This window comes from Notolabrus celidotus, chromosome 22 (assembly GCF_009762535.1).
Source record: "Notolabrus celidotus isolate fNotCel1 chromosome 22, fNotCel1.pri, whole genome shotgun sequence".
In the NCBI taxonomy this organism is placed as follows: domain Eukaryota; kingdom Metazoa; phylum Chordata; class Actinopteri; order Labriformes; family Labridae; genus Notolabrus; species Notolabrus celidotus.
Window position 1 is genome coordinate 23,265,120 of NC_048293.1, and position 22,506 is coordinate 23,287,625.

Genomic DNA, 22,506 nt, shown 5'->3' on the forward strand with positions numbered 1-22,506 from the left:
ATAATTAATGTTATTATTATTGTAATGCTTTGGCAACATTGTTTAACTTTCATGCCAATAAAGCTATTTGAATTGAATTGAATTGAGAGAGAGAGAGAGAGAGAGAGAGAGAGAGAGAGAGAGAGAGAGAGAGAGAGAGAGAGAGAGAGAGAGAGAGAGAGAGAGAGAGCATTGAAACCAGAGAGCAGAGAGCTCTGCTGCAGTGAGGAAAGCCTGCAGCTCCCCCTGCAGGACACAATCTGCATTACAGCCCCCGATACAAACATGATGGTCTCAAATAACACAGAGGTCTTTAACTTAGAGTAAATCAATCATTATGATGTGTTTCTAATTGTTTTTGTGTTTCTGTGTGCAGCGTTAATGCCAAACAGGCAGATTGTGTATATTTTTTGGGTGCTGTATAAATAAACCTTGAGTTTCAGATTTAGACGTTCCTTACAGGAGCTTTAATGTTTGATAAATGACGGCCTCATTCGTATTTATATCTTCGCGTTTCTTTGTCTTGCAAAGCAGAAAATCTACTTGTAAAGTTAAAGATCTAAAACGTTTGAAAGACTGATCAGAGGAACATCCTTTAAATCAAACATTGACGTGACAGAAAATAAAACTGGCTTTGAGTCTTTGAACTCATCTCGATCAGGTCGAAGCAGCTCGTCTAAATGTGCCGTTCTCTGTAAGGTCGACCGTTTGACTCCAATAAAGTGAACGCCGTCTGTCTTCAAAAAGCTCTGAGGGAGGCGGCTCTTCAAAGACCCGGTGACCTTTAGACCTCAGCACAGGTATGAAATATTAAAACTCAGAACACAAGGAGCGGATTGTTCTCTTCTCTGTCTTTATGTAAACTCTTTATTAAAGTGAGATTTAAGCCCTTCCCTTCATCCGTCCATAACGACTAACCTGTTTCTTTTAAACTGAAAAAACGAACGTAACTCTTTTATCGTGACATCAACACAAACATGCGTCTCCTGATTCCTCTGCAGCTCGAGTGGAGCCAACACTGAGACTGCAAACCTCATGTTGAGCCTCCTCTGCACATCTGCACCCCTGAATCCAGTCGACACGGACTACATGTGTGTGAACGCATCTGAATCAGTTCTCCCAACTTTGAGAGGACTTCAGGGTGAGTCGGTGTGTGGACGGTGTGTGCAGGTTACAGTCCGGGACGTTTACGTGTGGGAGTAGATGGGGCGATGATGTCACAGAAACACCGACATAAAAAGTCGAGACAGACGCCGTCAGTGCCCGCTACCAGCAGCAGGACGAGGTGCTGCTGGTAGCGGGCACTGACACACTAACGGGCTGTTAATGGGACAGGCGTGTGTTTGGGGATTATTCGAATAATGGTGGAATAGATGCAGATGATTATCAAATAGTATTTTGGCTTGAAATGTCCATCCCTACATCATACCGGTGACTCTCAGGCTTCAAGTTGAGGTAGACGGTAGCTAAACCCTGAACACTAACTGAGTGGTCGTGAGTAGATATTTGAATCTGACTTGTGGCCGGACGTCTCCCTGGACCTTCACCGTCCTTTGTCTTTGTGATTCAATCAGGAAGCTGTGAAATTAGAACCCTGAACCTTTAATATTGTGACTCTAACAAGACTCTTCCAGGGCCTAACCCTCTTTGCTACAGACGCCATTAAACCCTGAACACCGCCGTTTCAAACACTGGATCAAAGTAACATCTGAAGAAGACATGCACGGCACATTAAAGTGTGGAAGGCATGAAAGGAGAGTTTGCTCTTTTATAGTTTCAACATGCTGCATTTACAGATGAAATGAGACATGAAGCACAGATTCTCTACGTCTCTTCTTCACGGAGGAGAGTCCAGAGGTCCTTCAGCTTCACGTCGTCCACCCGGTCCTTGAGAAGACGCCGTAGCATCCTTATGAAGCTGATTTCACAAAGTGTCCACAGATGTAACTCTGGCTCCTCCTCACACAGTGTGAAAAACAACACGAATGATCCTCTGATTCCTGAAAACCTCGGATAACTTAGAGCCGATTCAAAACATCAAAACAGGTTTAAGTGACAAAACAAATACGGACATGTTTTTCCCAGAAACGTCACAAACTGGTGACGTCAGTCGTGGACGCCACGCAGACACGATTAAACCAGCGGTGCAGTCTTCGTCACAGGCTGGTGTCGGCAGTCTTCATCTTGGGCGTGCACACAGAGTTGGGCAGCGTTGCCGTGTCCGGATGGGCGTCCCTGCAGAAGAACACAGCGGGGTTCTTGCACGCCCACATCGCCACCTCTCCTCCTTTTCCCGGACTGGAACTCGACAGCCGGCTGTTGTTGTTCACCCCGACGCGGCTCACGTAGCGGTCTCTGATCCTCTCCGCTTGGTTGAGACGGGTCTCTCGGTTCTGGGTTTGGCTGGAGAGGTAGGCGGCGATGTTTCTGGTCCGGTATCCCTCCTCTCTGCTGCGCCCCAGTAACATGGATATGTTGGGGTTTCTCAGGGCGTAGATCAGGGGGTTGATGGCGCCGTTAGCCCAGGCGAGCCAGATCGCCACGGTGTCCATCGCCGGGTTGAAGGTGAAGTTCCCCATCGCTGTGATCAAGCCCATCAAACAGTACGGCCCCCAACAGAAAATAATGAACACGATCATGATCAGGACGGTCGTGGCTGTTCGCATCTCGCTGTAAAAGCGCAGCAGGTACGCGTACGTGGTCACCGGTCTGACCCGGATCTCCGTGAGCCGGACCGTCTTACAGATGTTGTAATGACAGAAACACATGAGGGAGAAAGGCAGCAAGTAGCACACAACGATGAGACTGATGCTGTAGGCCGTCCCCATGCGTGATGTCCCCGAGTGGAACACGTACATACAGTGGTAAAACCCTCGCTTGTGGATCTCTGTGGGGGGGCGGACCAACAGATACCACGGCAGAGAGAAGACCACAGCAGTCAACCACACGGCGATCAGCAGCTGCGTGGCTTTCTGCCGTCCGATCTTAGCCTGAGGCTGTCGGACGATGGCGTAGTACCGGTCGAAGGAGATCAGAGTCATGGTCAGCGTGGAGATGATGCCGAAGCACGTGTTGAAGAAGCCGTTGGCCACGCAGAACCGGTCCCCGAACATCCAGCTGCCGTCCTTACTGAACAGCATGATGAAGGAGAACGGCAGACACAGGACGGCCGTGAGGAAGTCCGACAGCGACAGGGACATGATGAACGCGTTGGTCACCGTCCTGAGCTGCCGGTGTTTGATGATGACGACGACCACGGCCGAGTTCCCCAGGCTGGAGAGGAGGAAGATGGAGAGGAGGACGAGGGCCTGAGCCGCCACCATGATGCCTCGCAGGACGGAGTTGCTCTCGGCGGCGCTCAGCACCGAAGGAGTGGACGCCTGGTGGAGGCGGCTGAGCTCGTTCTCCAGCTGGTCTCTGAAGGCCGAGAGGTTCCCTGCGGTTCCAGACGTGGACTCTGAGGTGGTCACCAGGCCGGTCATGATGGAGACGACCCTGAGGGAGCAAAGCAACGAAGAGAGGGAGGTTGAATGTGGCATCGCAGTCTGGACACCGCACATGTGGATGTAACAGGATGAGTTCCTCTACAGAGACGACTTGTTATCATGTGTGTTTGTCCACTTGGGGCTTCCGTTCTGCAGAGCTGACCTCTCTTTCTTTCTTAAAGCTACAGTTTACTCACTTCTGTATCATGAAACCAGGTCTGTGCACCACTCAGAGTTTCTCTCTCTCCTGGATCTAAATCTTTTCTTGACTTTAGAGACACCTCTGTTGGCTTCAGACCTCCAGGAGTGTTTGTGTATCTGCCCCTCTGCTGCAGAGAGAAAGACAGCTGTGTAGTGAGGGCGGCTTACCTCGGTACAACAGGTGAGGCGGTGCTCAGCTGGTCGGTGAAGCTGGGCGCCGAGGTGTCAGCTGTGTAGTTGCTGCCCCCGCTGCCCCACAGGGCCGTGCCGACAGACGGATCCATGGACGTGTGAGCAGAAAAACAACTCAGCGAAACACGTCCCTCACACACATCCATTCAGATCAGAGTCAGTCTGAGCGGGCGAGCACGGTCCGAACTCCTCATCGTCCATGTGTGCTCCTCGGTTACAGATCCATCACCATGAGAGACAAAGTCCATGTTGATCCGTCTCTGCTGACGTTACATTTCCTGATTTAGGACTCAAGAAAGAAGCAGAATAACTCCTGAAGCTTCCCGTGGAGCCAAACTGCTGCTATGTGTGCAATTTCATGAGCAATAAAAACTCAAGCGTGACCTTTCAGGATGAGGAGGTCAGTGACGGACGCCTCAGGAGCCTTTCATTAAAGATGCATGTGTTCATAAATCCAATCTTTGTCCATCAACATAGAACTTTTATCTTAATATTTGAGCATGCTCTCTGATTTAAAACAAGCGTGGGTTCATTGATCTTAGTGGAAACATGGTGTTAACGCCTTAAACGTGTAATATTCTTAATTTATGGACAGATTCTGCAGATTTAGGTGATTTTCTGAGCACTGAGACATGAGCATCTCTTTGTTTCTTGTATTCAGAGACTCTCTACATCTGCAGATTAAACAGCAGCATGTGTGTTCTCTGCATGGTGTGTGTGTGCAGTATTAAGGAATATGCATTGTGCTGTATTCTGAGTCTAATGGTGTGGTGTGTTGTATGCCCAGGTAAGGACAGACACCCAGGCTCGTGGGGCTGTACCTGCAGACATTAAGGAGTGTAAAGTTCTTTGTGTTGCAGGCTGAGTGTTGGATTAGCAGAAACACTGGTTGTTTTTCAGTCCTCATAAATACATCATGTACCTCTCTATGCAGCAGAAACTGTCCCCGGGTTTTCTCCGGAGGTCTTGAACGCAGCACGCAGAGGACCAGGTTCCAGGATCAGATCCAGGTCTTCATGTGTGAGGATGGTCCGGGTTCTGGCCTCTGAGAGAAGACGACAGTCCGTGTTTTTGTTTCCTCTCTGCAGCTGGAGGAGAGAGCTCAGCTGCTCCGAGGAGACCCGGACTGCGGCTCCTCCTCCTCCTCTCCTTCTTCCTCCTCTTCCTCCTCTTCTTCCTCTTCCTCCTCTGGATCAGGAGGAAGGAAAACTTTCCCGTCTCAGTCTCGTTTGTCCTCCTCTCTTCTTTATGATCTCTCTCTCTCTCTCTCTCTCTCTCTCTCTCTCTCTCTCTCTCTCTCTCTCTCTCTACCTGCCAACAGTCCCCCCCTCTCTGAAGCCACGCCCCTCACCACGAACGTGCTCTCAGCTTCCCGTGACGTTTCATGCAGTTGCCATGGTAACAGGTGATAGATTTTTGTGCCTGTGAATAAAAATGACAGAGTGTTTGTTTGAGGTGTTTGCAGAGCAGAGCCCTCTGTTCACTGTTCATGGAGACCCTCTCTGTACAGGGACTGTTAGACCAGCTTAGAGAAGAAATATCACAACTGTTCATTTATTTATTTATTTATTTACTTATTAATGTATCTTATCTTATTTATTTATTTATTTATTTATTAATTTATATTATTTATTTACGTATTAATGTATCTTATTTATTTATCTTATTTATTTATTTATTTATTTATTTATTTGCTTATTTATTTACTTATTAATTGATCTTATTTATGTATTTCTTATTTATTTATGTATTTCTAATTTTCTAGGCAAGACAAGGGTTGGGAATTTGACTAAAAGATAGCAGTAATACAAAGTGTGTGACCAGGGGCTAATCATAACCCTAACCCTAACCCTAACCCTGTGTGACCAGGGGCTAATCATAACCCTAACCCTAACCCTGTGTGACCAGGGGCTAATCATAACCCTAATCACAACCCTAATCATAACCTTAACCCTAATCACAACCCTAACCCTAACCCTAACCCTAATCATAACCCTTACCCTAATCCCAACCCCAACCCTAACCCTAACCCTAATCATAACCCTAACCCTAACCCTAATCACAACCCTAATCACAACCCTAACCCTAATCATAACCCTAACCCTAACCCTAACCCTAATCACAACCCTAATCACAACCCTAACCCTAACCCTAATCACAACCCTAACCCTAACCCTAATCATAACCCTAACCCTAAGCATAACCCTAATTATAACCCTACCTACAGTAGTAAGATGTAGAAAAAATCACAGTCAATTTGAAGCCTGCAGGGTGATTATTATTGATTTGTTTGTAAACGTTTGAATTATTTAGCAGTGTACATTTACGTGGGCATGCGTTGAGCATGGTTGTGGTTTGCACGCCTAAGCTTAAAGCATTTCATGGGCCCACCTTTAAACATAAGATAAATCATTTTAAATGGTCATGCCATATGCATGACCATTTCTTATCCCTGTTATGGTCCTAATAGTGAACAATAACTGATGAAATAGCAAATAATAGATCATATAAACTGAATAATCAGAGTCCTGTGTGACAGTATGTGACACTAAAACATAATAAAACTTAAAAATAACTCAAATATTTTGTACCTTTATAATATTGTTCCTCTCTTGTCGTACTCTTCTTCACCAGCTGGTGGCGGTACTGAGTCCTGGTGTTTGGTGAGCGTTAAAAAAATAAGAGAAGAAGACGTACTTCCTGTTTGTGTTACATTATTGTCTTCCGTATTTTATGTCGGTGGAAAATTAAGACACATCCCTGAGGAGAGGAAAACCTATTCTCTGATTAATGTTTGACTCATAATGGGTAAGCTTGAATCTAATATTCATCTTTAATCTGATGTTCAGCTTCTTTATCAGCATGGAAGGATACATTCTGATGTCGAGTTTAGCACAGACGAACGTTAGAGAGGACCGCAGACCTCAGAGACCCAGACTGAAAACACAGATATGATGGTACCGTTTGTAAAGGCAGACTTTGAGGTTCAGGTTCGTCTTAAAGTCCTGGTTCTGTTGGTCTCAGATAACACGAGCTGACCCGATGCTTCAGAAGCTGGTGTCTGAAAGGACGATGCTGAAACAATCAAAACTGCTTTAGCTCACCTTTAGACCAGTACTGAGACTAGTCCCATCTGGACCAGATCCTCTATTACAGACGATGTTGCAGCTTGTCTCTCCTGTAGACCACCTGGTGTCATGTGGTCCACAGATGAGGAACAGTATAGAGCAGTGGTGTCCAAACTTTTTCAAAGAGGGCCACATTGGATGATGTCAGAATACCTCAGGGCCAGTGGATCCTACTGAGACTGAGTAATCATAAAAGTTATATATGAAATCTCTATTTGATAACAATTATATTAAACATTTTCTCAATAAAACAGTAACTAGGTAGTCCTCAGGTCTCTTCAAGCCACGTAAACGTTATCTTCTTCTGGAGGAAAATGTTTTTCAGGTCGGGCAATGTGGGAAAAATATTGTCTCATTATTTTTCTATGGCAGGATCACAATCTGGATTTCTTTTTCATGTTGTTTTTTAAACATTTTCAGAACTAAATAATTATTTTCCTGAGTTCTTAACATTTTTTATGCACCAAATTTAGCCTTTTCTGCACAATTTCATAATTTTGATCTTGTCTTGTGTCCTCTTTTGTGTCTTCTGAACTTTAAGTGTTCATCAAGAACATTTTCACATCATGATAAAAACATTACTTTGAAAACCTCTCAGCTTTAAGAGTTCTTGTGTTTCTTCTTTATTGCCGTCTTGCAGAATTCCCAGTGCTTTGGCTTTAGACAGGTTGTCCATATGAAGCTTTTTGAGACGTTTCTGGATGGACTTTAGTTTTGTTTGTGCGCTTGAAAGAAACTGCAAATGTACAGATGATTCAGAAGGTGATTAATTTCTGTGCTATAAATAACATGTTTTAAGATGGAGGCTTGGGGCCATAAATAAATGGACCTTGGGCTGCGATTGGCCCCCGGGCCGTACTTTGGACACCCCTGGTATAGAGGTTTCACATGTGTGGAAATGTGCTTTAAAGCTGCTGTGAGGAACTTTTCTTTTGTATTGATTCTGGCGCCCCCTTGTGGACAAAGGGATACCTCTTATCGCTTGTCCTATACAAAAGTAGTGTTTTCAACAAAAACCTCATCCTGTTGTCTTTTAACAATCAACTTTATCAGGCCATGAGATTATGTTCCATGAAAACAGTCAAATAAAGGCTGTTACTGAAGTGAGATGTCCATCATGTGGTCTGACACCTACCCCCTCAGGGCGGTTTTAGGCATTAAAAATGTCAACAGAGAAGGTGTCAGTGTTGCTGCTGATGGTCTTGCTTGCTATTGAAGGTCATAAAGAAGCATCAGTATCATTTTCAGTCTGTTTCTCAGCCAGTTCAAAACTCCTCACAGGGCCTTTAAGGAGTCTGTAGTCTCTCTAGGATAATCCAGTCCAGCTGTCGCAAGTCTAAGGATGCTGGTTCTGGATCAGGACCTGGTCTTGTGTGGTCGAGAGGTGAAAACGAGGCAGTAAAAACTCCCCTTTATGCATTTTCACAAATGAAACAAAGGTTTGTAGAAGCTGAAAGTGGACTCTGGACTCTGTGAAGACCTGTAATGACGGATGAGCTCCAGCTGACAGAGAACCAGACCACCTGAAGCTGTGAACAGTACAGTCAATCCAGTCCAGCTTTGACAAGTCTATGGATGCTGGTTCTGGATCACGACCTGGTCTTGTGTGGTCGAGAGGTAAAAAAAACGAGGCAGTAAAATCTCCCCTTTATGCATTTTCACAAATGAAACAAAGGTTTGTAGAAGCTGAAAGTGGACTCTGGACTCTGTGAAGACCTGTGATGACAGATGAGCTCTAGTTGACAGAGAACCAGACCACCTGAAGCTGTGAACAGTACGCTGACTTCAGCATCTTTTCTAAATGGCTGACCTCTGAAGTCACCTACACACCAGGGGTATTGATCCAATGACATCAGACCCTTAAAATACACTCTTATATATTCTGTCCTGCTTTGAGGACTGTGTCAGAGAGAGAGTATGATCTCTGTCAGGTCAGACAGTCACACAGAAGAGAAAAACAACACACTACGTTCAAGATCTATAACACCACAGGACCAGAAATATAATACACCTTTCTTAAAGTGTTGTTAACAAGGTTTGTTGTTGTGTTTGTTTGTCTTTGCAGCTGTGGCCATGAGTTCACGATGTCCCGGCCTGTACTGTGGCAGGATCATGGTGAACGGATCGGTGGAGGGAGATTGCGGAGTGAGTACTGAACACATACACACACACAAATAAACTGAGCACATGTGTAATCATTGAGTTAGAGTCTGGGTCAGATTAAGGTTTCTAATCCCGCTCCTGTGTCTCTGTCCCGTCAGGTTTGTCCTCGTGGCGAGCGTGCAAACCTGCAGAAGGTGTGTGAACGCTGCACCGAGGCTCCTGAGCTCTACGACTGGCTCTATCTGGGCTTCATGGCCATGCTGCCGCTGGTGCTGCACTGGTTCTTCATCGAGTGGTACTCCGGGAAGAAGAGGTGGGGCAAAACGCTCTTAATTTAACCTTTTAAAGGTGACATATTACGCTCTTTTTCATCAAAATATATTGGTCTAAGAGGTCCCCAAAACATGTCTTATTGCTCAAAAAAACACTTTGAAATCAGATTTTGGTCTGCCTGTAAACCCCTCTTTTTCAGCCCTGCTCAGAACAGGCTGTTTTCTGTGTCTGTGCCTTTAAATGAGAATGAGCTCTCTGACCACGCCCCCTCAGGAAGTGGATATGGCCTCGGCTGTCCAGCACGTTGATCTAATGTTTACATGTTGGCTGAATATACACGGCTGCTCACAGACCCGCGTTACTTCAACCCTCTGAATCTGATCCAGAATCTGATCCTGACGGAGAGGCGCCTGCAGCAGGACCTTTCTGAACCATTGGTCACAGATTTAGTGTTTCTTGTTGTTTTATTTGTCAGCATGTCGACGTGTGTCTTGGTACACAGCTACAAACATGTAGCTATGTGGCTATGCTAACTAGCGCTAGCACTTTTCCATGAAAAATAAAAATCATCCACTAGATCTTCAAATCTGCAGACGTGGGGAGTAAAACCGACCTTTGTGTTTATTAAGACAGCCTACAACTAGCATGCCTCCCTCCTAAGCTCCTTGTTAGCACACATTTGTGCAGGGAATGAAAAACAGAGGAGGGGTTGAGTTGTATTTTATACAGTCTATGGGCTGAACAAGCTCCGAGCTCTGACTTCCTGTTACAGACCGGATGGCGTTGTGACGTATGAAAAACACTGGAAACTGAAACGGCTGGTTTCAGCACACATTTACAGAAAGGTGGAGAAATCAGAACAGGGGCAGAATGGATTTTTTTCATTTGTCGGGGGGTTTGTAAACATGCCAGGGACACATATTTCAGGTAGAGAACCATTAAAAAGTCGATTTTGCATGATATGTCACCTTTAAGACCTGAGTTTACGTTCAGGCTTTCCTCTGAATCTTTCTTCTTCATGTTTGATCTCTGAGACATTCCCTCTGTTCATGCACTCTGCAGCTCGAGCGCTCTGCTGCAGCACATCACGGCCATGTTGGAGTGCAGCGTGTCAGCCGTGGTCACCCTGCTGGTCACAGAGCCGGTGGGGCTGCTCGGTATTCGTTCCTGTCGAGTCCAGATGCTGTCAGACTGGTACACCATGCTGTACAACCCCAGCCCGGACTACGTCAACACGCTACACTGCACCCAGGAGGCCGTCTACCCGCTGTGAGCGTCGAAACCCCGCACAGAGATCATTCTACATTTAAAGACGGATTCTGAATCTAACACGTTCCTCATTCTCTCTCTTTAACAGCTACACCATCGTGCTGATCTACTACGCATTCTGCCTGGTGCTGATGATGCTGCTACGCCCCCTGCTGGTGAAGAAGATCGCATGCGGTCTGGGAAAATCTGATCGCTTCAAGAGCATCTACGCTGCTCTGTACTTCTTCCCCATCCTCACCGTGCTGCAGGCGGTGGGCGGAGGTCTGCTCTGTGAGTATCCAGTGCTGCAGGTGTTGACGTGAAGCAGCCTGAACCTCAGAGATCTCCTGATGGTCTGTGGAGCGGTGCAGCTGAGAGTAACTGCTCTTCTGTTTCAGATTACGCGTTCCCGTACATCATCCTGGTTCTGTCTCTGGTCACTCTGGCTGTCTACATGTCTGCCTCTGAGATTCAGGTGAACACTAATGAGGTTTTATGTCTCAGAAACCTTTTGAACGTTCAGTTTTTGTTTCTCTGAAGCTCACCTGTGTGCGTCTCTGTGTGCTCACCTCTCCCCCCGCAGTCCTTTAAGCACCTGTTCGCCAAGAAGAAGCGTCTGGTCGTCCTGTTCAGCCACTGGCTGCTCCACGCGTACGGCATCATCTCCATCTCTCGGTTGGACAAGCTGGAGCAGGACCTGCCGCTGTTGGCCCTGGTCCCCGGCCCCGCCCTCTTCTACATCGCCACGGCAAAGTTCACCGAGCCGAGCCGGATCCTGTCTGAGGGTGGGAACGGACACTGAGCTGATCCGCTCAGGGGGTCACATGTAAAGTAAGATTGAATGAGCCGTCAGAGGACCAGACAGCGGCGTGTGACTGAGTGATTCACGGGTTTGAATGAGGCTCAGTTTAAACGCTGAAGTGACGTCAGGATCAATCATCTCTATCCAAATCAACTCTCAACCCTCACCAGCCTTTGGTTTGGAAGAAGTCCCTCAGACTTCAGCTCAGAGATCACGTCTGAATCTGACTCTCACTTTAAAGCTCCCGTGAGGAGCGGACTGTAGTTGATGCTTCTGTGTCAGACGAGACCGTCAACGCCAAGATTCATCATCTCACTGTTCTTACTTTTTAATGCTTTAACCACTCCTGCACGGTTGGTGTCAGAGGGTGGGCGAAGAGATGTTTGTTGTTTGTTTTTCTTGTGTGTCATATGAGACCTACAGGGGACGCCAGTCAGCTCGGCCCCTTTGTGGAGAAGCAGACTTAAACACTATCCTCGGAGGCGACACTTAAACCTACGTGTTGTCCGCCTGCAGCGACGGATCGGCTGTGCGGGTCTGTGGGCTTTGAGAGAGACAGCGATCGCTTTGGTTCTCCGCCCAGTTTCTCAACAAAGGGGACGAGCTGACGAGCTGATGAGGACCCTGTACGGGTAAAACACTTACTGCTGACAGGTTCCTCAAACTACCACACTTCAGAAACACTGAGCCATCCACTGCTGAAGCGGACTCCATTTAAAACTCTCACAGCGAAGACTTTTAAAAAGTAGAATGAGGAAAATAAAACACTGCTCTGTAAATAAATCAGTTCATCCTTCAGGAAACAGAAAATCTATCCTGACTCAAATCTAATCTTTTCAGACGAGTCCAAAAATCCCAAACGAGCTCACTCAGTTTGTTTTAAACACAGACGAACCCTTCGCCTTTATATTTATTTAATAATCAAACGTTTGTGAAGAACACTTTATGTGCATGTTCCTGCCTCCTGTACATGTTCTTGTAAATACAGTAAATATGCATGTGTAGGTTCAACAGCTGCTGGCTGATGGAGGATCACTAAGTTATAAGTGTACAGAAACATTAACAGACATGCACCCAAACATTTAAATGAATCTGTGTAAATGTGTAAATGTGTCTCTGCTGTTTGGAGACACGGTGAGCTGAAGACGATGATTCTCCATGACTGTAAATATGTGCTGTAATAATTCTGTGGTCTGAGATTCAGACGTCCCTGCGTGTGTAATTTGAGTGCGACTTGACTCCGCATGTAAATACAGTTCAGCTTATATCCCGTCAGCCTGAGCTCAACCCTCAAACACGTCTGAGTCAGCTCCATAAATCTCTCCTGCTGAGGATCTGTTATCAGCGAGCGACAGAGCTGCATCAGTGAAGTTCAACAGATAACAAAAACATGCGTCCTCTCCTTTGTGCCGACCACAGAAGCTGAACGGGTGAAACTGTTACGAAGAGGATCATGTATAGTGAGGGTGTGATCCTGACACGGTGGAGAAGCCCCTCCATATGAACAGATGGGACATGGGTCAAAGTGTGAAATCATACACAGGTCGAATAAATGTTTGAAAACATGTTTCTGTCGTTATAGTTCCTTCTTATCATGATTTATGTCTCAGTGTTCATGTTTCTGATTACTCTGAATTAGTTATTGATGAGATAAAAATAGGGGGTGTGGCTTCATGATTGACAGCTGTGTCGGCCAATGAGGTTCCTGCAGCGCAATGTGCACCGGATTCTCTGACTAGAGGAGGAACGGTGAGAGGAAACGTAACAAACGCTAACACAAGAGTCATTAAACGCACCATCACGGAGAGAGTCTGGACCATAGACTGTAAATAAAAATGGACAGCGTTGCTCCGCCTCTTAATGTTGTACGGTTCTAAAGCCAAAAAAATGCTACTCCTGGGCGCCGCCATTTTGCAGCCTGAGCCTGTGAAGCCACTGTAACGAGCTCCGCCCTACAGCGTAGCGTCACAAGAAGCTGTGTCCTTTAAAGTTTCACTCTACGGCGGCTGTGAATCAAAGGAAACCAGGAAGTAAAACCCCGTTTTTTAAACTCTAATAACTAACGAAAAAGAAACTTTTCAGGAAAAACAGTCAAATACTAACTACATATCACCACAGCATACGGATGTGAGAAACATTCGTACGACGTGTATTTATTTTTTAAAGTTTGACTGCATCTCCATTCAAATGAATGGGGGAGACAGATTTTTGACCTATACGGCAGCCAGCCACCAGGGGGCAGACACGCTGCTGAAAGCTTCACCACCATCCGAGCCGGATGCACCCCTGGTCTGGACCAACCGTGCCGGATACGGCCCTGGTGGTGAGGCTTTCAGCAGTGTGACTGCCCCCTGGTGGCTGGCTGCAGTATAGGTAAAAAAATCCGTCTCCCCCATTCATTTGAATGGGGGAGCAGTCAAACTTTAAAAAATAAATACACGTCGTACGAATGTTTCTCACATCCGTATACTGTGGTGATATGTAGTTAGTATTTGACTGTTTTGTGTCCAAGGCCTCTTTTTCCTGAAAAGTTTCTTTTTCGTTAGTTATTAGAGTTTGAAAAACGGGGTTTTACTTCCTGTTTCCTTTGATTCACAGCCGCCGTAGAACGAAACTTCAAAGGACACACAGCGTCTTGTGACGTCACGCTGTAGGGTGGAGCTTATTACAGTGGCTTCACAGGCTCTGGCTGCATAATGGCTGCGCCCAGGAGGGGGATTTTTTGGCTTCAGAACTGTGAACGGGAAGAGGCGGAGCAACGCTGTCCATTTTTATTTACAGTCTATGGTCTGGACCCACTTGAGGGAGCTTTAACTTTCTATCAGTGATTGAAATCAGTCCCTTAGGACAGGGGTTCCCAGAGTGTAGGTCGGAACCCCCTGGGGGGTCGCAAGACACAAATAGGGGTTCGTTAGATGTCTTCCAGAATTTGGTATTTATTTCTAATTATCTAAAAATAGTGCATTTACCCATTATAGTAAAAATATCGACAAAAATAGACGCTAAACTTGAAATAAAACCTTGAAAATAGAAAGTGTAATGAGTTTTCTGCCTTTCTTTTTGCCAGATGACTCCTAAGTTTGAATGATGAAGCCACATTAAATCACTTTGAGGGACATTGGGGGTTGAGAGTCTTTGGCACCTATATTTTGGGGTCACGGGCTGAAAAGTTTGGGAACCCCTGCTTTAGGAACTTGTGATGTTGTGATTGAGATAATTCATTCAAATTCAACTCACCTCCACACCAAATGACATCAGTTTCACGTCTACACAGTCTGTGTCGTATCTCGGCACAGGGATCAACTCCAGGCGATGTCAGACGGTTCGAGTCGATGGTCTCACCTGATTGGTCAGGTCAGCTGTCATACACTGAGCACACTTTGCAGCTGAGCTTAAACGCGTCACTCAGCGTTAACAACCCCGTGGCTAAAACATCAGCAGAGTGGAAATATTTAAAACTAGAGAGTGAGAGCAGTCCAACAGCCACGAGCAGTGTGATCGTTTAGAGAGAGGTAAACACAGGAACAGCCTCTCCTGTGTTTGGTGAATGTTTTACTCTTTATGAAGCATATGTCCCTGCAGAGGGTCTGCAGTAAAGCCGTAGTTCTTGTAGTAATGTGTCTGACTCTGCAGGTGTGTTCCTCAGTAAAGTTTAAGGTCCACATCAACATTGTGTTTTTAATTTTCTTATTCAGAGAAGAAAACCCAGAACGCTCGTTTACACCACCTTTCAAACTCTGGACTCTAAAAGAAAGGATGAATATCTCTGAGAGAGCTAAAAGGACAAGCATGCAGTCTCTGTGGGAGAGGATGCAGGTTTTGACATTTGTATGTTTTATCTAACAGCACTGATTTATGATTAATGTCTGTGACTGAATATCAAACTAAGCTGTTACACCAGTCTGATCAGACTTCTGGTTTTATTTGTGATCTGATCTTTGAGTTTGTTTACTTGAGTGCAGCTCAGTTATCAAATTAAAGTATCAGATCAGGACTCAGTGTCTGCAGAGAATCAATAAAAGAAGGCGCAATAAGCTGATCCCTCTCCCTACTTGAGACATCACACTTTGCATCACAACTTTCTGCAAATCCTGCAACTTCAGCTGCAACAATCAGAGAAGAAAGCCTGCAGAGTACCTGCAGGGGCGGCTCAATGTGTGGTCTGGTTACGTCAATAACACGGCTCCACCAGCTGATCCTGTTACATGGACTGCCGGACACGTCAGCCATCTTTATATCCAGTGTCTGTGCTTTTTTTTAACCACTTGTTGGTGTCAGATCGGTGCTCGTTACCGGCTGAAATGAAAGTTCAGGTATCAGGTAGGAGAAGTGAAATCAGAACATCTGTATTTCAAAGTGATCCCCGATCAGGACCGGGGTTCTCTCTCCACAGCTGCTCAGAGAAACGTCATAACTGGATGCATTTACAGACACATGCTGAAACAATAATCATCATGTATTGTTGATAACTGGATAAAGTACAAAGTAAACATGACATGCTGTGTGTGCTGTAACTCTACAGCTGCTGAGTCAAACATTTCCCTCAATGCCTTCCTCTAAATCAGCTGACAACACATTACATCATGACAACGAGAGTCTGCAGACCGTCTTTAATTCTGTTTCCCCAAATTTAGTGTTGAGCACAGGAAGCACATTTCATCAGGTCGAGCGTCTGATCACAGAACCAATCAGAAGAGATTAAACATGTAAGGAATGAATCAGAGTACAAAGATGTACTTTTTAATTTAGAAAGTGCAGAAATGTCCCAAAATGATCAACTCAAATATCCAATCACATAACGAGGCTGCGTGTTCGGTCTGAGGGGGGGTTTCTGGATCCTCGTGGCGCTGAAGGAGGAACGTGTTTACTCCTGTGCCTGAGGCAGGAAGAGGTCCAGATCAGAAACCCCCTGGAAGAGGACCCAGCTCTGGATTTACTCTGACTGAACAATCTTCGAACCGTTCCCAGAAACCTGCTGAGCCACCGCCGCCGCTACAGGAGAGCTGCGGCCCCACTCCCTTTTAAAGCACAGATCCGCCGTAGATCCAAGTCCAGCAGCCGTCCGTCAGCGTGTGTCAGCATTCAAACCAGAAGCCTCCACGCTGATGGTCACTCCTTCTGGATGTAGATGATGATGATGCACAGAGTTCCCACCAGTCCCAGAGCCTGGATCCCCAGGAACCAGAGCAACAGCCAGAAGAACACGATCACCACCGGCTCCACTATCTTGTCCCCAAAGTACATCTGGCTGATTCCCAGTCCTCGCAGGTACTTGTTGAGCATCCCAAACAGAGTCCCCAACCGCTCGCAGTCGTCCAGCCGAGGCTGCCTGGTGGTCGGGTCGTCTATGAAAGGCCATCTGGCGGTAGGATCAACTGGGAGTCCAGGTCGGGTCCGGGTGCCATCAGCCTGTGGGGTCAAAGTTCAAGACAGAGTGAATAATTTCTTACTGTCAGAGCGAAGAAATCAGGAGGTTACTGAGACCATCTCACTCAGGCTCCGCCCACGAGTGCGATATGATCATGCAGCTAATAATAAGTGATGCTAATGAGCTGTAGTTAAAGGTTAGTACGTCTAACTTGAGAGAGTTTCATTAACTTACAATCTTTTCTATCACCTCTAAAAGGACGACCCTTCAAACATGTCCTCAGAGCTCCTGAAGCTCCTGTGAGGAGTTTTCAGCTGCTGAAAGGAACATTTGGCGGGTTCCAAGGAGAACCAAGATTCACTGATCCCCCTTTTCAACTGAGGCCGTTTCAGGACCGGTTCGGAGCCGGCGCTCAATTGAGAAAAGTGAATTTCAAAGTCGTTCTGACGAAGCGTGATGGAAAACACTCAGAGAGTAAAAGTGGTGCACACTTTATTAAACACAGCTAACACGGGATCTCAGAGTCTGCAGGTAAACCATTGATGGGTTCACTGATCCCCCTTTTCTACCGGAGCAGTTTCAGGGCCGGTTCGAATCTGGCGCTCAATTGAGAACCGGTTTGTCGTGTTTCGACTGCGAGTGAACCGGCTCCGGGCCGGGAAAACCGGTTTTAGAGCGGCTCCAAGTCTTTGCTAGTCTAGAACCGCGAACCGCTTACATCAGGGGTGAGGGGCGTGGCTGCCGTGATCACAAACACAAAGCAAACATCAGCCCGGAAATACAACCCGGTTCACGCTGGTCTAAAAGAGGTTAGAGTCTGTCTACCACTAGCAGAGCTAGCTCCAGCAGCATTCAGTCCTCCTTCAGGTCCTCATGTCTCTGGTGGAGTGGTTATATGTCAGTTAAACCAGACACAGCCTACATTCAGCTTTACCTCCATTCACTAGATCAACATACTGACAATCCATGGCGTGCTTCCTGATGACATCATCACCTGTGCTCATTTACATCCAGGAAGTAGAACTCTCGCTCTCTTACTCTCTTACTCTCTTAGGCAGTTTCAGGACCGGTTCGGAGCCGGCGCTCAATTGAGAAAAGTGAATTTCAAAGTCGTTCTGACGAAGCGTGATGGAAAACACTCAGAGAGTCAAAGTGGTGCACTATTTCTTAAACATGGCTAACACAGGATCTCAGTCTGCAGGTAAACCATTGATGGGTTCACTGATCCCCCTTTTCTATCGGGGCAGTTTCAGGGCCGGTGTTTCTGGGTTGTGTTTTCCAGGGACATCACACACCCTTCAGAGATCACCTGAGGGCTGGACCGCCTGCCTGTTGGGTTTCTGTATAAAGTCTCTGCACGTCTCCCCCGGCTCTACATTTGTCCTCCTGTCTTTTGTAGACTTCCCAACACGCCTGCTGTCTCAGGTTTCTCTCCTGATTGAGTCTGAGCAGACCGTCAGCAGGTCTGTGGGCTCACACGGGGAACATGATAGGGTGTGTCCCGCAGGCTGCTTTCTCTCAGTGAGGAAGTAAATCACAATACAGCACAAAGGATCAGGAACAGGACGACCTCTCATCAGGGAAATAAAGTCATTAACTCAGCGAGCTGCACATAAACACCAATAACAACACGTCACAGTGGCATGATGAAGTTAAAGAGTAACTCCACATCAAGGTCTTACTGTAATACCCCCTCTGCAGACTTTAAAGACTCAGGAAGGCTCAGAGGGGGGAGAGGGAGGAAACGGTTTGTGAGGCAGGAGTTAACCAACCTGCTCATTAAAGACAAAGACGCAGCTCCGCCCGGAGTTCTGACGTGAGCTCTAAAGTTTAGAGCCTCATGGAACAGAGAACATCACACAGACAGAAATAAACCTGCGTGTGTTACAGAGAGAGGTTTTTATCTGAAGGAGGAACAGTCTTTCATCGCTCTATTTAAAGCCCGTCACAGGATCTGGTTTGTGGCTCTAATGTTGTTTAACACAACGACACACACAACATTTATTTAATCCAGTGTTCAACTGCTTCATCAGCCAATGGAGTCTGGAGCTGCAGCTTACAACTGTCCTGACAGTCCACTGATCACGGGCGTGGTTACTTTGAGTTTGCTCCACTGATTAGTGGCAGTAAAATGAGAGAGAGAGAGAGAGAGAGAGAGGGAGAGAGAGAGAGAGAGAGAGAGAGAGAGAGAGAGAGAGAACTTTGAACCATGCAGAAACCTCCAGCGTTGGAATATGAAGCCATAACGCTCTGCAGCTCTACTTCCTGGATGTAAACAGAGCACAGGTGATGATGTCATCAGGTAGTGGGTGTGGTTTGTCAGAATGTTGATCTAGTGAATGGAGGTAAAGCTGAATGTAGTCTGTGTCTGGTTAAACTGACATATAACCACTCCACCAGAGACATGAGGAACCAGCACAGACATGAGGACCTGAAGGAGGACTGAAGGCTGCTGGAGCTAGCTCTGCTAGTGGTAGACGGACTCTAACCTCTTTTAGACCAACACAAATCGTGTTGTATTTCCGGGCTGACGTTTGCTTTGTTTTTGTGATCACGGCAGCCACGCCCCTCGCCCCTGATGTAAGCGGTTTGTGGTTCTAGACTAGCAAAGACTTGGAGCCGCTCTAAAACCGGTTTTCCCGGCCCAGAGCTGGTTGACTCAACTCGCAGTCGAAACACGACAAACCGGTTCTCAATTGAGCGCCAGCTCCGAACCGGCCCTGAAACTGCTCTGGTAGAAAAGGGGGATCAATGAACCCATCAATCGTTTACCTGCAGACTCTGAGATCACGTGTTAGCTGTGTTTAATAAATTGTGCACCACTTTGACTCTCTGAGTGTTTTCCATCATGCTTCGTCAGAACGACTTTGAAATTCACTTTTCACAATTGAGCGCCGGCTCTGAACCGGTCCTGAAACTGCCTCAGTTGAAAAGGGGGATCAGTGAATCTTGGTTCTCCTTGGAAGCGGCTGTTCAAGGATGAACTCCTCCTGTGTGTGTGTCTGTGGATGTGAAGCTGTGGTGTTTGCTCAGGCTGTCTTTAGAGGCATTCACACTTTGTTCAAAGAACTGCTCTGAAGTTAAAGTTTCCTTTCCTGTGAAGAGAAAGAGAAACCTCACAGAGAGGATGAGCAGCTCTGTTTAGTGATCTGCACATGTTGGATAAATCACGCCTGCAGTCCTCCTCCTCACAGATCCTCTATTTAAAGACACGCAGCTGTTACAGGTCACATACCCACGCCGATGTGACAGCGTGTTGTCTGTCTTTATGAACCCACTCTCATCATGTTCCTGTAAACACACACACATCAGGTTTTCACAGTCAAACTTTAAAGTCTGAGATTTCTGAATGGGGGTTTGGCGGACGCGCTGACGTCATCAGCCTGACGTCGCATTCAAGTGTGAATCTCTCTCAGCAGCTTATCGTGAGATCACGCGGGGATCCACGCGTGTCAGGCAGGGCGTGAAGATTAACCCTCACAGATACACAGATACAGCCAACATGTCAGAGAGCTTTACCCGGTGTGTGTGCTGGTGTAGTCCGGGCTGCCGGGCTCCGTGGACCGTTTCAGGAGAGTTCCATCTTCTCTGGTTCTCCACAGTCCGCTCCTCGAAGTCCCGTCGACGGGGAACAAAGTGTCCGCTGGTCTCAGAGGACATTTCTACAGTTTCAGTCCTCTGGAGGAAACTTTCACAATCAAAACATGACTTCAGGTGACAGCGAGGAATCAATGTCCGCCCAGTAGGCGCGCCGCGCGTTCATGAGAGCACAGCGGCATCATCCAATCACAGCGGAGCAGCGACATCATCCAATCAGAGAGCAGCAGCGACATGTAAACACACGCCACCTACAGGCCGTGGGAGGAATTACATCTGCATTATTTATAAGATCAGATAAGATATACTTTATTTGTCCCCCATTGGTGGAAATTATTTTGTTACAGCAGCTTACAACACGGGACAGGGGAATACAACAATGTACTAATATAGTTAAAAAATACAATAACAATAATAATAGTAATGACAAGGGTAAAATATAATATAATAAAATAAAATAAATTAAATTAAATTAAATTAAATTAAATAGAATAAAATAAAATAAGTTATTGCACGATAAAAAATGCACCAGGTTATTTAAAAACAAACATACACAGTATGAAGAAACAGTGCGATTCAGATGGCTACAGTAGTTATTTGTGAATGTGCCAAGTCACATAGTAACTTCAATTTATGATTATTTATGTATTTTTTTATTTTTTTATTGAACATTTTACAAAATTGCAAACTCTCAGTGAGGATGGTAAACACAGATTGTATCAATTACAGTGCAAAGAACAAAAAGAAAGAAAGAAAGGTACTTTATTAATTTTTTCACTCGTGATATTTTTGGACATGCTACACACAGTTTTTTTTGGTACATACATACAATACACACACATGCAGTGAACATGCTTGGGTAGAGATGTCAGAGTGAGGATACTGCCATCAACCAGCGCACCCCAAGCAGTTGGGGGTTCGGTGCCTTGCTCAAGGGCACCTCGGCAGTGCCCAGGCAAGTGAACCAGCACCTCTCCAGCCACCAGTCCACTTGCCAAACTACGTCCATACTGGGACTCGAACCGGCAAGTCCCAAGCCAAGTCCCTATGGACTGAGCTATTGCCGCCCCAAAAAGGGAATCATGTCAGGAAAAACAAAACAAACTAAATATTGGAAAACAACAAATAAGGTGCATCAGAGCTACTCAGTGAGTCAGGCATCCAAAAACAATATAAAGAGGCACAGAAAGAGGCAATCAAGGTTCAGCGTATCAAGTAGCTGATTGGTCAGTCCGTATATAGAAAACATTTTGGGATGAGGGGACGTCTCATTTCAAATTTCTTTTCATGTTTTGGCTGTTAAAATAGTGGAAAAAGATAAGAAAATAGATATGCACATGTATACATATACATATTTCAAATTAAAATAATAAATCATGAGCAATGTCTAAACATATCTTGCTAGCACTTTTCCTTGTCTGTAGTTTTTTCAGGGTCGAAAAAAATAACTTCAAATCATTTATAAAACCAGGAAAGGAGGGCTTATAATTTCTTCACTTTGCACAATGGATATGAAATTTATTTAATAATATCTGAAACTGAAATAGCAAAATTATCCATGTAATAAACAATATGATGTAATTCAAAGGATGGAACATCAGTTATTTTTAGTGAAACCCAATTTTTTTTCACACGAGTTTCACCTTCGTTATTGCAGAAGGAACATAGATCCACCTCAAATTTAAACCTTTTTTTTTTAGATAATCTGATACAGGATAAATCTTATTTAGGATTTTGAAATGTGTTTCTTTAACTTTGGGTAGAATAGGCCATTTAATAAATTTAGAATACGCTTTGTTCACCAGATTAGTGCTTTGTCATATCCCTCTGCAATAATCATGGAATGCTCACTCAGGTGCGTCTCTTATGGTAATGTAAACAGGTGTAGCTGTCACTTGTGGCAGCTGGTCTGGTCTTACCTGTAGCACAGCACACAGATAGTGTTTGTTTCTGCTCCCTCAGAGTTTACCTCCAGCTCTTTCTGAAAAGTGCAGTTTGTGCATCATGTTCAGTTTAGGCCTCAAAAGTCAGAAAAAGCTTAAATTATCAGAATAAAATCAAATAACAACTTCTGTTTGCTACTTGTAGAAATTTAGCATCAATATGAAATAGAATAACAAAGAGCAGTGA

The 22,506-nt window shown here is 45.6% G+C and overlaps 4 protein-coding genes across 8 annotated transcripts in view; 2 read left to right on the forward strand and 2 right to left on the reverse strand.

Moving 5' to 3' along the window:
* The window catches only part of LOC117806222 (NLR family CARD domain-containing protein 3-like), a 435,740-nt gene that overhangs the window by 345,673 nt on the left and 67,561 nt on the right, over nt 1–22,506 (forward strand). The window lies entirely within an intron of this gene.
* LOC117806233 (G-protein coupled receptor 135) lies at nt 1,710–5,109 on the reverse strand. Of its 3 annotated transcripts, none has more exons than XM_034675053.1 (3): nt 4,780–5,109; nt 3,834–4,117; nt 1,710–3,474 (listed from the first exon to the last, which is right to left on the reverse strand). In XM_034675053.1, exons 2-3 carry the CDS (start codon nt 4,001–4,003, stop codon nt 2,136–2,138), a joined length of 1,509 nt encoding a protein of 502 aa, XP_034530944.1. In that variant the 5' UTR covers nt 4,004–4,117; nt 4,780–5,109; the 3' UTR covers nt 1,710–2,135. The 3 variants fall into 3 exon arrangements, with proteins under 3 accessions (XP_034530944.1, XP_034530943.1, XP_034530942.1); XM_034675052.1 differs by having other exon boundaries at nt 3,834–4,146; XM_034675051.1 differs by having other exon boundaries at nt 3,834–4,281.
* On the forward strand, nt 6,538–12,978 carry jkamp (jnk1/mapk8 associated membrane protein). The gene is made up of 7 exons (XM_034675067.1): nt 6,538–6,665; nt 9,051–9,130; nt 9,247–9,401; nt 10,424–10,630; nt 10,719–10,900; nt 11,008–11,084; nt 11,193–12,978. Exons 1-7 carry the CDS (start codon nt 6,662–6,664, stop codon nt 11,409–11,411), a joined length of 924 nt encoding a protein of 307 aa, XP_034530958.1. The 5' UTR covers nt 6,538–6,661; the 3' UTR covers nt 11,412–12,978.
* On the reverse strand, nt 15,850–20,557 carry fam241a (family with sequence similarity 241 member A). Its single transcript, XM_034675070.1, has 2 exons — nt 20,299–20,557; nt 15,850–16,820 (listed from the first exon to the last, which is right to left on the reverse strand). The coding sequence occupies exons 1-2, from the start codon at nt 20,437–20,439 to the stop codon at nt 16,521–16,523; spliced, it is 441 nt and encodes a 146-aa protein (XP_034530961.1). The 5' UTR covers nt 20,440–20,557; the 3' UTR covers nt 15,850–16,520.

Coding starts and splice junctions, on each gene's coding strand:
- LOC117806233 (XM_034675053.1), bottom strand. CDS start 4,003: ATGGATGTGTGTGAGGGACGTGTTTCGCTGAGTTGTTTTTCTGCTCAC. Junction 3,475..3,833: donor GCCTCACCTGTTGTACCGAG/GTAAGCCGCCCT, acceptor TTGCTCCCTCAG/GGTCGTCTCCATCATGACCG.
- jkamp (XM_034675067.1), top strand. Junction 9,131..9,246: donor CGGTGGAGGGAGATTGCGGA/GTGAGTACTGAA, acceptor CTGTCCCGTCAG/GTTTGTCCTCGTGGCGAGCG. Junction 11,085..11,192: donor TGTCTGCCTCTGAGATTCAG/GTGAACACTAAT, acceptor CTCCCCCCGCAG/TCCTTTAAGCACCTGTTCGC.
- fam241a (XM_034675070.1), bottom strand. CDS start 20,439: ATGTCCTCTGAGACCAGCGGACACTTTGTTCCCCGTCGACGGGACTTC. Junction 16,821..20,298: donor TACACCAGCACACACACCGG/GTAAAGCTCTCT, acceptor TTGACCCCACAG/GCTGATGGCACCCGGACCCG.